Source organism: Vicia villosa, unplaced genomic scaffold (genome assembly GCF_029867415.1).
Source record: "Vicia villosa cultivar HV-30 ecotype Madison, WI unplaced genomic scaffold, Vvil1.0 ctg.002813F_1_1, whole genome shotgun sequence".
NCBI classification, from domain to species: domain Eukaryota; kingdom Viridiplantae; phylum Streptophyta; class Magnoliopsida; order Fabales; family Fabaceae; genus Vicia; species Vicia villosa.
In genome coordinates, this window is record NW_026706039.1 from 31,638 (window position 1) to 44,695 (window position 13,058).

The window sequence follows — 13,058 nt, forward strand, 5'->3', positions numbered from 1 at the left end:
GAAATCGCAGATTGAAGGTGTCAACTAAAGGGAAAAAGTTCAAACCTGTTTTTCGCAACTTCAAGAGGTTTCCCTCGAAGCTGAAGGACCTGCTAGACTCGAGGATTCTGGATGGATTGAACGTGAAATATATTCGCGGCATCAGGGTAATTTCTTACTCTTACTGATTTCTTGTATGTTTGTTTTTCAATTTTGCAATTTGAGATAGCCATGGAGACATGGCAATGGGGTGGATTTGGCCTCCCCTAAAAATATGTGTCGGTAGGGATTGGAATTTGTGTTCTTATCCCGCATGGATAGGGTTTGTCCGCATGGATCTCATTCTTTATCGGGATTGGAATTATGTTTTCATCCCGCATGGAATGATAGGGTTTCTCCGCATGGATCTTGTTTTTCATCGAGATTGAAAATTGTGTTTTCATCTCGCATGGATGGAGAGGGTTTCTCCGCATGGATCTCCTTCTTCATCGGGATTGGAATTTGTGTTCTCATCCCGCATGGATAAGGTTTTTTCGCATGGATTTAGTTCTTCACCGGGATTGGAATTTGTGTTCTCATCCCGCAGGGATAAGGTGTTTCCGCATGAATTAAGTTCTTCATCGGGATTGAAATTTGTGTTCTCGTCCCATATGGATCGGGTTTTTTTGTATGGATCGGGTTCGTCATTCGGGATTTGAATTTGAGTTCTCATCTCGGACGAATCGGGTTTATCCGTATGGATCGGGTGACTCTCATATATATATATATATATATATATATATATATATATATATATATATATATATATATATATATATATATATATATATATATATATATATATATATAAATTAAAAATTATTTTTACCATAAAGGTTAAATAAGTTTTACACCTTATAAATATACTTTTTTTTTCATTTTAACCACATACCATGTAGATGTTTTGAAAATATTTTGAGAATAAATTTTTGTAAATGTCACTTTAAAGTGGTTTGATTGGGTGCATATATAAAAAAGATTTACATTATTAATTATGCACAAATATTATTCTCTTTATGGAAGATGAAAACTTATTTCAACATAAATCTTTTGTCAACTTTTAACAACATGAAATATGGTAAAGAAAAATATTTGACAGGTATTGTTTGAGAAAACTTTTAGAGATTAAAAACGAATAATAGTATTTTTTTTCAAAGGGTGTTAAAATTTAAACTGGTCAAAAAAATCGTACAAATCAAATATTATTGAATGTATTTATTTTTAATATTAATTTTATTATAAACATTTTAATACATATTTCAAGTACTTATTTTTATTACATATATTTTAATAATAAGAATTTATTTTTCATTAATACTATAAATTACTTTAACCTTTTAACCATTGGTTTTAATTTTTTATTACAAGATATTTTAATTTATTACTTATTAGATTGATCTATTTTTTAATTATTTTATATGCTTGAAACATAATTGAGTGATTTTATAACATATCATATTATATATATATATATATATATATATATATATATATATATATATATATATATATATATATATATATATATATATATATATATATATATATATATATATATATGAGTACATATCATATGAGAATGACATTTTTATGTGAAAATATAATGGAGGAGAGAAAAAAAAAAGAATGACACATAATCTCTACTACTTATTTTAAAATATAATAGTTCAGATTAATTTTCATGTTCTCACATAAAAATCTCATTCTCATGATTTTATACTCCTAGTACTCATTTCTTAATAATTGCCTATTGAAATAAAATTTTAAAAATGACTTTTAACTAACAAGCAGGTTCAACTTGAACCATGCCAAGTTAAAGCGGAAGCTGGTGTGAACTTCGGTTATGTTCTCTTATTGATTTTGGACATGTGAATGTTTGTGTATTTTTGTAGGTGCGAAAACCTGGAGATAAAGCGTTACCGGGAGTGATCAAAGGCGATGGAATCGAGTGTTATTGCGATATTTGTAAGGGGGAAAAGGTAAGTGAATGAAGATAAATTAGCAATGTTGCTTTTAAAATCACATGTGTTCGTAATCTTATACATGTTTGAACTGTTTTGGCGAGAGTAGGTTGTGAGCCCTGCTGTGTTTGAGGTTCATGCTGGAAGTGCAAACAAGCGTCCTCCTGAGTATACTTACCTCGAAAATGGGAATTCTGTTCGTTGGGTAATGAATATATTTTTTGACACTCCTTTAGACAAATTGGAGGCATATGTTGATGCTGCTGTTGGAGACTTTACCATCAAGAAGTCAAAGTTCTGTGTCAACTGTAGAGGTTTGTAAAATTGTAATGTAACTCATGTTTAGTTTCCCGCCATTTTTTGTTGCGTTTGCATGGTTACTGCATGGCTATTGCCGAAAGATTAACGAGTGATTTTGAAATATATCGTTTATTTTTCTAGATGTTAATGTTGTCTCGAGACTCTTCTGCATTTCATGCGATCCATCGGAGGGATGCCATCCTAGACCAACTCGTACAACCGAGACTATTAATAGCTGTGTTTCACTACCGCCGTCACCACCACCACCACCGGTTATATCAGGGTATTTTGTTTGTATACGTCTTTTTTATATACTGCATGACATCTAGTTAACCACGTGTAAAAATGTAGTTAATTCAGTTGAGCAGATGGTTAATTCAATTCGCGCCTGCTTATTTCAGGACTCCGGAACAAGCTGTGCCTCAAAACTCATACAAAGGAATGAAGTTCAGCGCAGCTGTCAATAAGAGTCAGGGGAAAATAACTAGAAAGTGAGTGAAAATTTACATGAGTTTAAATTTTAAAGTATTCGTTTTGTTCATTTATTAACATGCCATGTTATTATTGTGTTCTCGTTGATGTAACTTTCCTTCATTGTGTTTAAAATTTTCAAAGGGACCAAAGCTTGCACAAGTTGGTTTTTCAAGCATTGGAACATAATGCTAATGTGACATACATTGTTCGTGGAGAGGTTGCTTTTGATAACGACTTGTTCTTAAGTTACATATTTTTTTCACTCTTCATTTTCCTGAAGATTTTTTTTATTATGTTGGCAGAAACTATTGGATGGTAAAATAGACAAAGATACCCCTGGAATTATGTGTAGTTGCTGTAACAATGTGGTACTTTTTCTTATCATTTCGTAAATGTTATCCCGTCTTCGTCTATGGGCTTCACGTAAACATCGGACACATTTTTTCTGAATAAATTTTTCAATGATGAGCAGGTTAGCCCTTCTACATTTGAAGCACATGCTGGCTGGGCATCCCGACGCAAGCCGTGAGTTTTTCTTTTAAACTGTACTAATTATAGATGTTGGTTCATCACTGTCTGACACTCGTACCACACGTGTTGGAAAACACAGACAAGTGTTTCAGTATGGTGCTTTGGGAATTGACCAGTGTTTTCTTTGTTGCAGTTACCGGCACATATTTGCCGGTGAAGTCTCACTACATGAGTTGTCCATTTCTATGTTGAAAAAGCAGACAATTTCTGTGAGTACCGATAGCGATGGCCGTTGCAGTATTTGTGAACAAGGAGGACATCTTTTATGCTGTGATGGATGCCCAAGAGCTTTCCACTTAGGTGAATTCTTGACTATTTTATGTTTTTATTTGGACAATTGCTATAAAAAAAACAAATTTGTAACTTTTTTGTCTGTTGCAGAATGTGTGCCTCTTGAAACCGAACCGGGTCGCATTTGGTACTGCAAATATTGCTGTCATAATGTAAACCATAACGAAAAACGTGAAGGGCGTAGCGCAAAAGGTCGGGCAACTCGAAGGGTTTCGGGGAAGAGAGCCCGGAGAGGCCCCCTTACGGTAAATGATCTCGATATTGTCGACGGTGGATGTCAACTGTGCAGGTGATTTTTATGTCCAGAACATTTTACATCCTTTTTAGTATTGCTGTTGTGTTCTTGATCAATTTTAAAGAAATTCTTCAACATTGTTCAAACTGTATTCAATGTTTTAGGGAAGATGATTTCGAGCTAGTAGATTTTGGTCCTCGGACAGTAATTATATGTGACCAGGTATTGCTTCGCGCGAATTCGAATTATTGTTTTAAATCTTACATCACTATGTGTTTTGATTAAATTACTGATTGATATTGATATGTCATTGCAGTGTAATAAGGAATTTCACATAGGGTGTTTGAAGGATCATAAGATCGAAAACCTAGAGGTACAAAATGTTCTCTTGTTATATTGATTTGTGTTTTTTTCATTACTATATACAATTGTTAATCAAATTTTTTTTTTTTAAATTTTTACCAGAAATTACCTGAAGGGGACTGGTTCTGCGGCTCGGAATGTCTTCAAGTTCGGGCTTTTTTGCAGAATTTAGTGAATCGCGGGGACGCACCAGTTTCAGATTCCCTCCTAAGTTTGATTAAAAAGAAGCGTGAGCAAAAAGGTGTAGAAACTGATTCTGTCCTTGATGTAAAATGGAGGATTCTGAACTGGAAGTTGCTTGCCTCTGAAGAAATTCGGGCGCTGCTTTCGAAGGCTGTTGCTATCTTTCATGTGAGTATATAGTTATAGTTTCCATGATAAATTCGATGCGATGCGGTGGATTGCGAGATTTTAGTAATGACTGATATCTGTGATGTTCAGGAACAATTTGATCCCATAGTGGATGCTGAAACAGGCGCAGATTTCATTCCGTCAATGCTTTATGCGTAAGCATCATATACTTCTTTTTGTATGTTGATTTCTTCTACTGACATTTCTGATCATGTGAATGGAATGTGCTTTGTTTCGATTGGATTTCGACAGGAGGACCCTCAAGGATCAGTATTTTGGAGGAATGTATTGTGCAGTGCTCACTGTCAAGTAAGGCCGAGTTCGGAGTATTTTTGTTGCTAATAAAATCTTTAGTTTGAAAAATACTTGATTTTGGTTTGAATTTTATGTTTTTACAGCCAAAAGGTTGTATGCGCGGGGACATTCCGTTTGTTCGGGAGAGAAGTGGCGGAGCTTCCCTTAGTTGCAACTCATGGAGCTAGCCAAGGAAAGGTTAGTTACTTTCCCTTGTGTTTTTAAATTCGTGCAATTATTTGAAATATTTTTGTAGCCGACACCATACTCAGTGGAATAAGACTCGGTTGTTTGTAGTATTTGAAATGTTTATATACTGAAAATGTTAATGTTTTCTTTAAGGGTTACTTCCAAGCCCTGCTTGCCTGCATCCAGGGCGTGCTTGGAGAGTTAAGAGTGGGACGGTTATTCTTACCGGCTGCTCATGAAGCTAAATCATTATGGACTAGGAAATACGGGTTTATGGCGCTAGACCAAGATGAGGTGAGTAGAATTTTGAAGTTTGCTATGAAGCATCATTGGTTCTTATTATTACTTGTTAAGCAAGCTATCGTTGTTCTCGTTGCAGATGAATTTTATCACAAGATTGTACCGCTTGATGATGTTTAAAGGGGCAGCATTACTGCAGAAGCCGGTTCCTCGGCCCGTCATAACCGAGTGCGTTGAAGAAGATCCATTTGAAGAAGGTGCATGATCCACATTTGGTGTGAAGAAAAGTATCTGGTCCTGTTGTAGTAATCATATTTTGTTGTAATACAAAACTTAGAATAAAGGTGTTTAGATTTCAGAATAAAGGAAACTAGGACATGGGATTTTCAGAAACTTGCATCATGTTTTGGTGCTGATTTTATTTACTTGTCATAAAACTTAGTCATTTCATTTTCTTGTTGTTGGTATGAATTCTAGGGCTTTCAATAATGTGTCTTTTCACAACCTTGAGTGGAACAAAAATATTTGTAAACTCATGTTATGTATGACTATCTATTTTAATTTGGTTACTTATGCTTTAAGTCTTTTGTCAACAAAGGTTTGACTATTCAATTACTTGTGTGTGTTTAGAGTATACAGATTCTAATCATTTATATATTAAGGTTTTTTTTGTCAATAAGAGTTTAGTCTTTCAACTAATCAAGGAATGTATATTTAAAGATTTTACTTGTAATTTGATGATCTTAATTTACCTCTTTGAAACATAATTTTGATGATTCATTTCTTTGATTTAAACATGAAATGGTTACTTCTTTAGAACAAAAATATTTTTAAATGCATGGTGTAGTAGTAGAGAAGATGTGAAAATAAACTTATATAGTTTGAATATGTAGAGAGAAAAAAGTGTAGATTGTGTAGATTCTTTTGTAAGAAGTAGAATAAATAAAAATGAGTCACACAACGAGATAGAAAAAAAACTTTAAAAAATACTCTAAAAAAATTAATAAAAAAATTCGAAATTAATGAAATGAATAAAATACTATGATTGAATTTAATTTATATAATCGACCTCACTTAATAAAATACCTTCTTATTACATGTTTGAATTTTCAATTATTTATCCCAATTTTCAATGCATTTTTCACTTTGAAAATATATAAAACAAATTGTTCTATTGAATGTGAGATTTTATGAATTGTTGTACTTATCCATAAAATATAAAGTTGGAATCTCACATAATACAAAAACTCAAAAAATTACTTAATATTATAAATAAGAGATATAAAATATTTAAAGGTGTGGATTATCAAAAGAGAAAAAAGAATATGCACGGACAAAAATATAAAATATTTTTATTCTGCCAATCAATTACAAATGTGTATCGCGCCAAATTTTAATTTTAATTTTAAAATACTATTTTGACATGGTTGAATATTATAATTCTATTAGATAATAGTGTAAAATTAATTTTCATTGGCCGTGCATTACTTTTAATTTCGTTACAAAAATGTTATGCGGAGAGTCATTCCCATTAGTAATTGAAATACAAAGTTTTGATTTTTATATTTTTTTTATATTATATGAAGTTTAGACCGCTTATTATCAGTGGAGGCTAAGGATAGGAAAATTACTTTGTTTTATTGGACAGATTTGTTTTGCCGACATCTTTTTTGTAAGGCGGTACAAGATTGTAGACTCGCCCTATATAATGTGTTTCTGCCGCTCCATTTTTTGTGGGTACTACTATTTAAACAAATTTTGGTATTTTTATCCTTAAAATGTGCAATGCTCGTGAGCCTTCTCCGCTCCACCTTCATCAGGACGGATTAGGATTTTATATCCGCACCTTCAATTATTTTCGTCTCGTTCTGCCCCATGTTTTTGCTTAGTTTTTCAAAACGGACCTAAACATATCGGACATGCACGTTAGCCATCTCCGGTGCTGACTAAAATTCATAGAAAAATTCGTTGAACATCACACAAGATAGGTTCTCCCATCACCGCGTAACTTTTCCAAACTCAATGATTAAAAATCAAAATCTTATCCCCTTTTTTAAAGATCAAATATCTTATCTCTTGAACCAACTCATTGTTATTAATATTGCTTTGACTAATTTTAAATATTTTTTAATAATAAAAATTATCAATTCTATTCAATTTCTATACCTAAACTAATGATATTAAAGTATAAAAATGTGATCAAATATTCATAAATATTAAACTATAATTTTGTAAAAGTAAAATATAAAAATATTATTTATAAAAATATTTATAAAGAATAGCAAGCAGACACACAATGTGAGATAAGACTGTACAGATAAATAATGAACTTTTTAATTTATATTATTTAGTTATATTTGAATATTTACCACAATATATAATTTTGATTGAGATATAATAAGAGAACTAAATTATTCATCTTAATCACAAAAATACTTTAATAATAATTTAATAAATATATAACAAAAATTTATACCATGTTTATTATTCCTCCCTCTCATAATAAGTATTTCATTTACACGTTTTCCATGTCTTAAAATAAATGTCTCTTTAGAATACCAATGCAACATTTATAATTTTTTCCACTACTATATCCCTAAATATTACTCCCTCCGTTTTTTATTATAAGTCATTTTGGAAAAAAAATTGTATTTAAATATAAGTCGCTTTACAATTTCAATGAATAATTAATGCTACTTTTTCTATTATATCCTTAAATATTTATTATTCTCTCTCATTTCAATTATATAAATTTATCTTCCACATGTCATTAATAAAAGATAATTTTGTAAAAACCTTCATAATTTCTCATTTTCATACAACAATTATTATTTTTCTTAATCTGTGTGAAAAGTCTAAAAGAACTTATAATAAAAAACGGAGGGAGTAACTTTCACGTTTTTCAATAAATCCATGACCTATAATAAATAAGGGTACTTTAGTAAATGATATTAATTTTATCATTAAAATCAATACATCTAATCATTTTCTTAAGAATCGCGCAAAGCTCATATAAGATACTTATTATGAGACGGATGGAGTATATCCTAACCACAAAATCTATAGAGAAAAATAACTTATTTGATTTGATTCATAATATAAATTTACAAAATCTTATTAACAAAGAATATTAGTTAATCATATTTAATTTTCTTTGAATATTTAATAAGTAATAAACTTTTTCGTATGCTTTTATTTGATTTGAATGAGAGATATTTATGTACAACAATAGAATATAAGAGAATATTTTATATATGAGAGAAAAGTAATAAATTTATAAATTTAATAAAAAAAATACTTAGAGAGACAAATCGATAAAATTGTAACACTTTTTCTTGTTAGAAAAAGACGGTATTATATGGCTTAATACTTTTTTTCGTGTCTTATCTTTGACTCAGAGTCTAGTTTGGTCCCTTAACTTTTAAAAAGACAGTTTTATCTCTTAATTCTGCAAATTGGACCATGTCAATCATGTATGTCCATTGTTATCCAAAGTGAATCAATAAGATTACATGATGTTACGTGGCTTAAACCAATTTTTTGACTGATTTAACCACGGAAAAATTTGTCACTAAATATTTTTTGAATTTTGATTATTGTTCTTCATGTTCTTCCCCAAACTTATTCACTTTCATAGAAACTCAGAAAGCCCAAATTTGTTTTTGAATTTGGGTAAGGAAGAAACAGAAGCAACAATAAGTGGAGTGATAGAAAGCAAAAGCTAAACCCTAACAAAACTAGAGAAAATTAAGAAAATAAAACTATCTCAAAAAATAAATCAATTTTAATTTCATTCTTTATCTTCACTCTTTCAATCAGAGTACATATATAGTGATAATAATAGTATCTAGTAAAGTAAAAGCCCAATGGACAAAACACCAAATAAACTATCTAAGATAAAAGTCCAATTAGGAATTTTTTTCTAACTTAAACAATTAAGTTGTTTAAAAAATAATTTCAATTCCTATCATTACTCACCCTTTAAAAAACAACCTTGTCCTCAAGGCTGAAAAAAAAATATTATTTTTGCTTTTCCTGGATCCCACAACCTGGACGGAAAGACTCGATTAGTGAAGACACGTCCAACCTCAAATTTAGCATAGTCAAAACCCATTTTTTTGTAGACAGGGTCCTTGCCATATGTGAATCTGCTTTTGCTTTTGTATTTGCTAACAAACTCTTTTGCCATACTTGATATCACTACAAAATTATAATCCATATAAACAACCCAAGGCAATGGGAAAAGATTTGTTGATCCACCTAATAATATGATGATAGAAAAAACTCTTGTCCACTCAAGTAAAACACTTGAGAATAAGTCCATCCAGATAGGAACAAACTGTCACACTCGTCGGACTTTGGGTCCAAGTTCATCACGGACGACGACCACTGGCGATGTCGAACCTCTTCGGTTAAAAATAGGGCTTCCAGTACAACTTAGGATGAAACACAATATTCAAAGCCAACACGGATTAAGACCTTCTTAAGCTTTTGACAGATATAGTATAAACAAAACAACCTTTCAATTTGTGAATCTTGGACTACTTTAATATTGCTTTCACTAGATGTATCACCCCATGTGTGAAACATTGTAAAATTCTGCTTTTTTTCACCTTTCAATGAATAGCTTTTTGCTTTTCCAATTTGTAAAGGAAGCATAGTTTTTTGTTGTGTGCTAGCCATATGCCTGTATAAACTATATGTAGATGATAACTTCCTATCTAAGCATTCCTTTATTCTTACTATATCACCCAATTTTTGGTAAACTTTATTGTCTATTGATTTCTCTGTAGCTTTTTTCTCAAGATTGGTAAGTTTCTTAACCAAAGCTTTCTTTTGGAGCTGAAGAAAACATCGCTTTTAAAGAAAACTTCCAAGGCCTTGATCTCGAAGTTTCTTTTTTAACCAGAATGGTAATAAAGTGAATATCTTTATCTCACGATTTTTGTTGGACGGCTTCCCATTCTCAAGCTTTTGGGACTCTTCCTATTGTAGAAAAAACCCAGTTCCTTCTTTTCTCTTGTTTGTGTTTATCTACACTGAGTTTAATCAAAGTGAGAGTTCCAGCTGTATCACTACAAAGAGCATCCATTCCAACCGTTTTTTCACTGTAATTGAAATCAACAATCTTGTCGATTGCATTTCTAAAAATCGAATCCAAATTACTCACCAGTAACTCCTCAAGCTTAGTCGCCATAGGTTCCTTCCAATCCTCAACCTCGAGCACACGTAAATACGGATCCTCTGTATAACAATCTAAATCCAATCCGGACATATCAAATTCAAGTAAGCAGGAAGATTTGTAAATTCATAAAGAGGAAAGAACTCGGCAATCCTGTTATGTTTCTCGGTCTCAATCTCAAACCGATAGAATATATTGTTAATTGTTTTCCGAATAAAGGGCCTATTCACCATGAACTTCCCATAAACCTTATGCAGAATTGTCTTCAAACAGTCTCTTTATCTTGGATCCTCAGAATCAGACAGTTCAAGCAACTTCGAAATGAACGAATGATCAATATACTTTTTCGCTACCTTAGCATCGAGGCACGAAGAAGAGATAAATTTAAGCAACAATGCGTAAACGAGTTGCAAATGCGGCCAAGCCGGATCAAATATTGGGTCATCATCATCATTCTCACCATCACTAGCAACATCTCCATTAACCATATAATTAGGCGGAAAAACTATAAACAAAATAATAGAACACATTCTACACATTGCAAGAATAACAGGTTCACTGAACTTCATTGATCCACTAGCAACAAAATCAACAAGTTCAACCAAAGTTTTCCTTTTCACATCTTTATCAGCAATGTTCTTACCAGGGTCAGTGAAATAAAATGTGAAACAACAAAAACTCAATTTACTCACAAACAATTTCATATTCTCACCATTCGGAACATCCTTAAACGACACCAAAGGCTCAATTCCAGAAACCATACTAACCGGAAACTCCGCCGACAAAGAAGCTCGTTTCAAAGAAGCATCGCCACCTTGCTGTTGATTTTAGCATTTACCAACAGCACGCATGGATTCGACAACCCGGGTCGACTCATATTCATCGATTTTCGAAGATTTCCGAGTATCATCTGTGTAATATCTGGAAGCAAACTGACAATTTTTATTGAATTTCAATGACAGAATAAATAGCCACAGGCTAAACAACCTTTCCACAATTTTAGGCTAATCCTAACTGACCACTAGCCCACTCCTAAACGTGCTGCAAGCACAAAGTAACAGACTTTGACTAATTCTAATTTAAAGGGAAATAATAGACTCTATTAATTAATTAATTAATAACCTAATGCATAATAACTTGCAGCTGGAAATATTCTAACATCCTCCCCTGAACTGAAGCCTCTTCATCCAAGATCTTTAGTTAACTTCCTCTAAATTGAACTCTGCTAAGTCACGCATGCCGAGCTTTCCTCTGAGTTTCTGAAAAATATCCAACTTGACTGCCTTAGTCATCACATCAACAACTTGTTCATGTGTTCCACAATGCTCTAATTCTATTATGCCATCTCTAACTAAGTCTCTTAGAAAGTGAAACCTTATATCAATATGTTTACTCCTTCCATGGAGAACAGGATTCTTAGAAAGCTTAATTGTGGAACTATTGTCACACCAGATCTTTGTATCTTCCTTCACACTTGATGTCCATCCCATCACCTCCAAAATTCTCTTCAACCACACACACTGAGTAGCACATTGAGATGCTGCAACAAACTCTGCCTCTGTTGTGGAGAGAGTGACGACAGGCTGCTTCTTAGAAGTCCATGAAATAGATCCTCCTTCTAGAAAGAACACATACCCACTTGTACTTTTCCTAGCATCCACATCACCTGCATAGTCACCGTCTGTGTAACCCAATAGACACTCATTCCATGCATTTTTCTTGTACTATATAACCTAAGTGAGTGTCCCCTTTAGATACCTAAGAACTCTCTTTGCTGCTAACATGTGTTGTCTTGGTGGGGCTTGCATATATCTACTTAGCAAGCAAATTGTATACATTATATCAGGCCTTGTGGTTGTGATATACAACAGACTGCCAATGAGCTGCTTGTATTGAGTTGCATCAACAGGGATACTATCACCTTTTACAGATAACTTAACACCGGGTACCATCGGATTATGAACAAAATTGCAGTCCAGCAACTGAAATCTTTCTAGAATCTCCTTTGCATACTTCTGTTGACTGATAAATATTCCTTCCTTACTTTGAAACACCTCTACATGTAACACCCCATAAAATTCTTTATTTAATTTAATTAATTTTTGGATTAAATATTAGAATTATTTGAGTTAACTGAGAATAATGGAAATAATGAGGCTAATGGGCCAGGGTCGCGTGTAGTAGAAGGGGGTGTCAGTGGTGAAGCCTATTACTAATGATAAGCTTATTTTCATAAAATAGAAGGAGTTGTGGAATAGAGAGAATTACAGCGTTTTGGGAAAAGAAGTCTGAACGTGAAAAGAGGAGAAGAGCGAAGAAGTGCGACGCGAAGAAGAGCGAAGAATCAACCTTCAGGTAAGGGGGGACTCTTCCGTTTATATTCTATTATGGGATTATAGGTAGTATGATAGAATTTGATCGTGTTATTCGGATCAATTGGGTTATGCTTAGGTTGTAGAAATGTTAGGTTTTTGGGGGAATTGATTTATAATGAATTGTATTGATCGTGTGTGGTGATAATTGGATGGTTGAATGTATTATAAATGTGTTATAATATGTGTTATTTCACTGTATGCGAAATCTGGTTGGAGTGAGTTTGGTTTGGTAGTGATTCGGTGAAAGAGGGACG

The 13,058-nt window shown here is 32.7% G+C and overlaps 1 protein-coding gene and 1 pseudogene across 1 annotated transcript; one reads left to right on the forward strand and one right to left on the reverse strand.

Annotated features, from left to right (window-relative positions):
- Window positions 1-2,685: 2,685 nt before the first annotated feature.
- Window positions 2,686-5,763, forward strand: LOC131639868 (increased DNA methylation 1-like). Its single transcript, XM_058910308.1, has 14 exons — window positions 2,686-2,770; window positions 2,895-2,970; window positions 3,056-3,121; window positions 3,226-3,278; window positions 3,418-3,584; window positions 3,666-3,864; window positions 3,975-4,032; window positions 4,127-4,183; window positions 4,276-4,524; window positions 4,615-4,679; window positions 4,777-4,833; window positions 4,923-5,016; window positions 5,161-5,301; window positions 5,387-5,763. Exons 1-14 carry the CDS (start codon window positions 2,721-2,723, stop codon window positions 5,510-5,512), a joined length of 1,458 nt encoding a protein of 485 aa, XP_058766291.1. The 5' UTR covers window positions 2,686-2,720; the 3' UTR covers window positions 5,513-5,763.
- Window positions 5,764-10,503: 4,740 nt separating this feature from the next.
- On the reverse strand, window positions 10,504-12,381 carry LOC131639869 (serine/threonine protein phosphatase 2A 57 kDa regulatory subunit B' kappa isoform-like; annotated as a pseudogene).
- Window positions 12,382-13,058: the final 677 nt, after the last annotated feature.

Coding starts and splice junctions, on each gene's coding strand:
- LOC131639868 (XM_058910308.1), top strand. CDS start 2,721: ATGAAGTTCAGCGCAGCTGTCAATAAGAGTCAGGGGAAAATAACTAGA. Junction 2,771..2,894: donor CAGGGGAAAATAACTAGAAA/GTGAGTGAAAAT, acceptor AAATTTTCAAAG/GGACCAAAGCTTGCACAAGT. Junction 4,033..4,126: donor CAGTAATTATATGTGACCAG/GTATTGCTTCGC, acceptor ATGTCATTGCAG/TGTAATAAGGAATTTCACAT.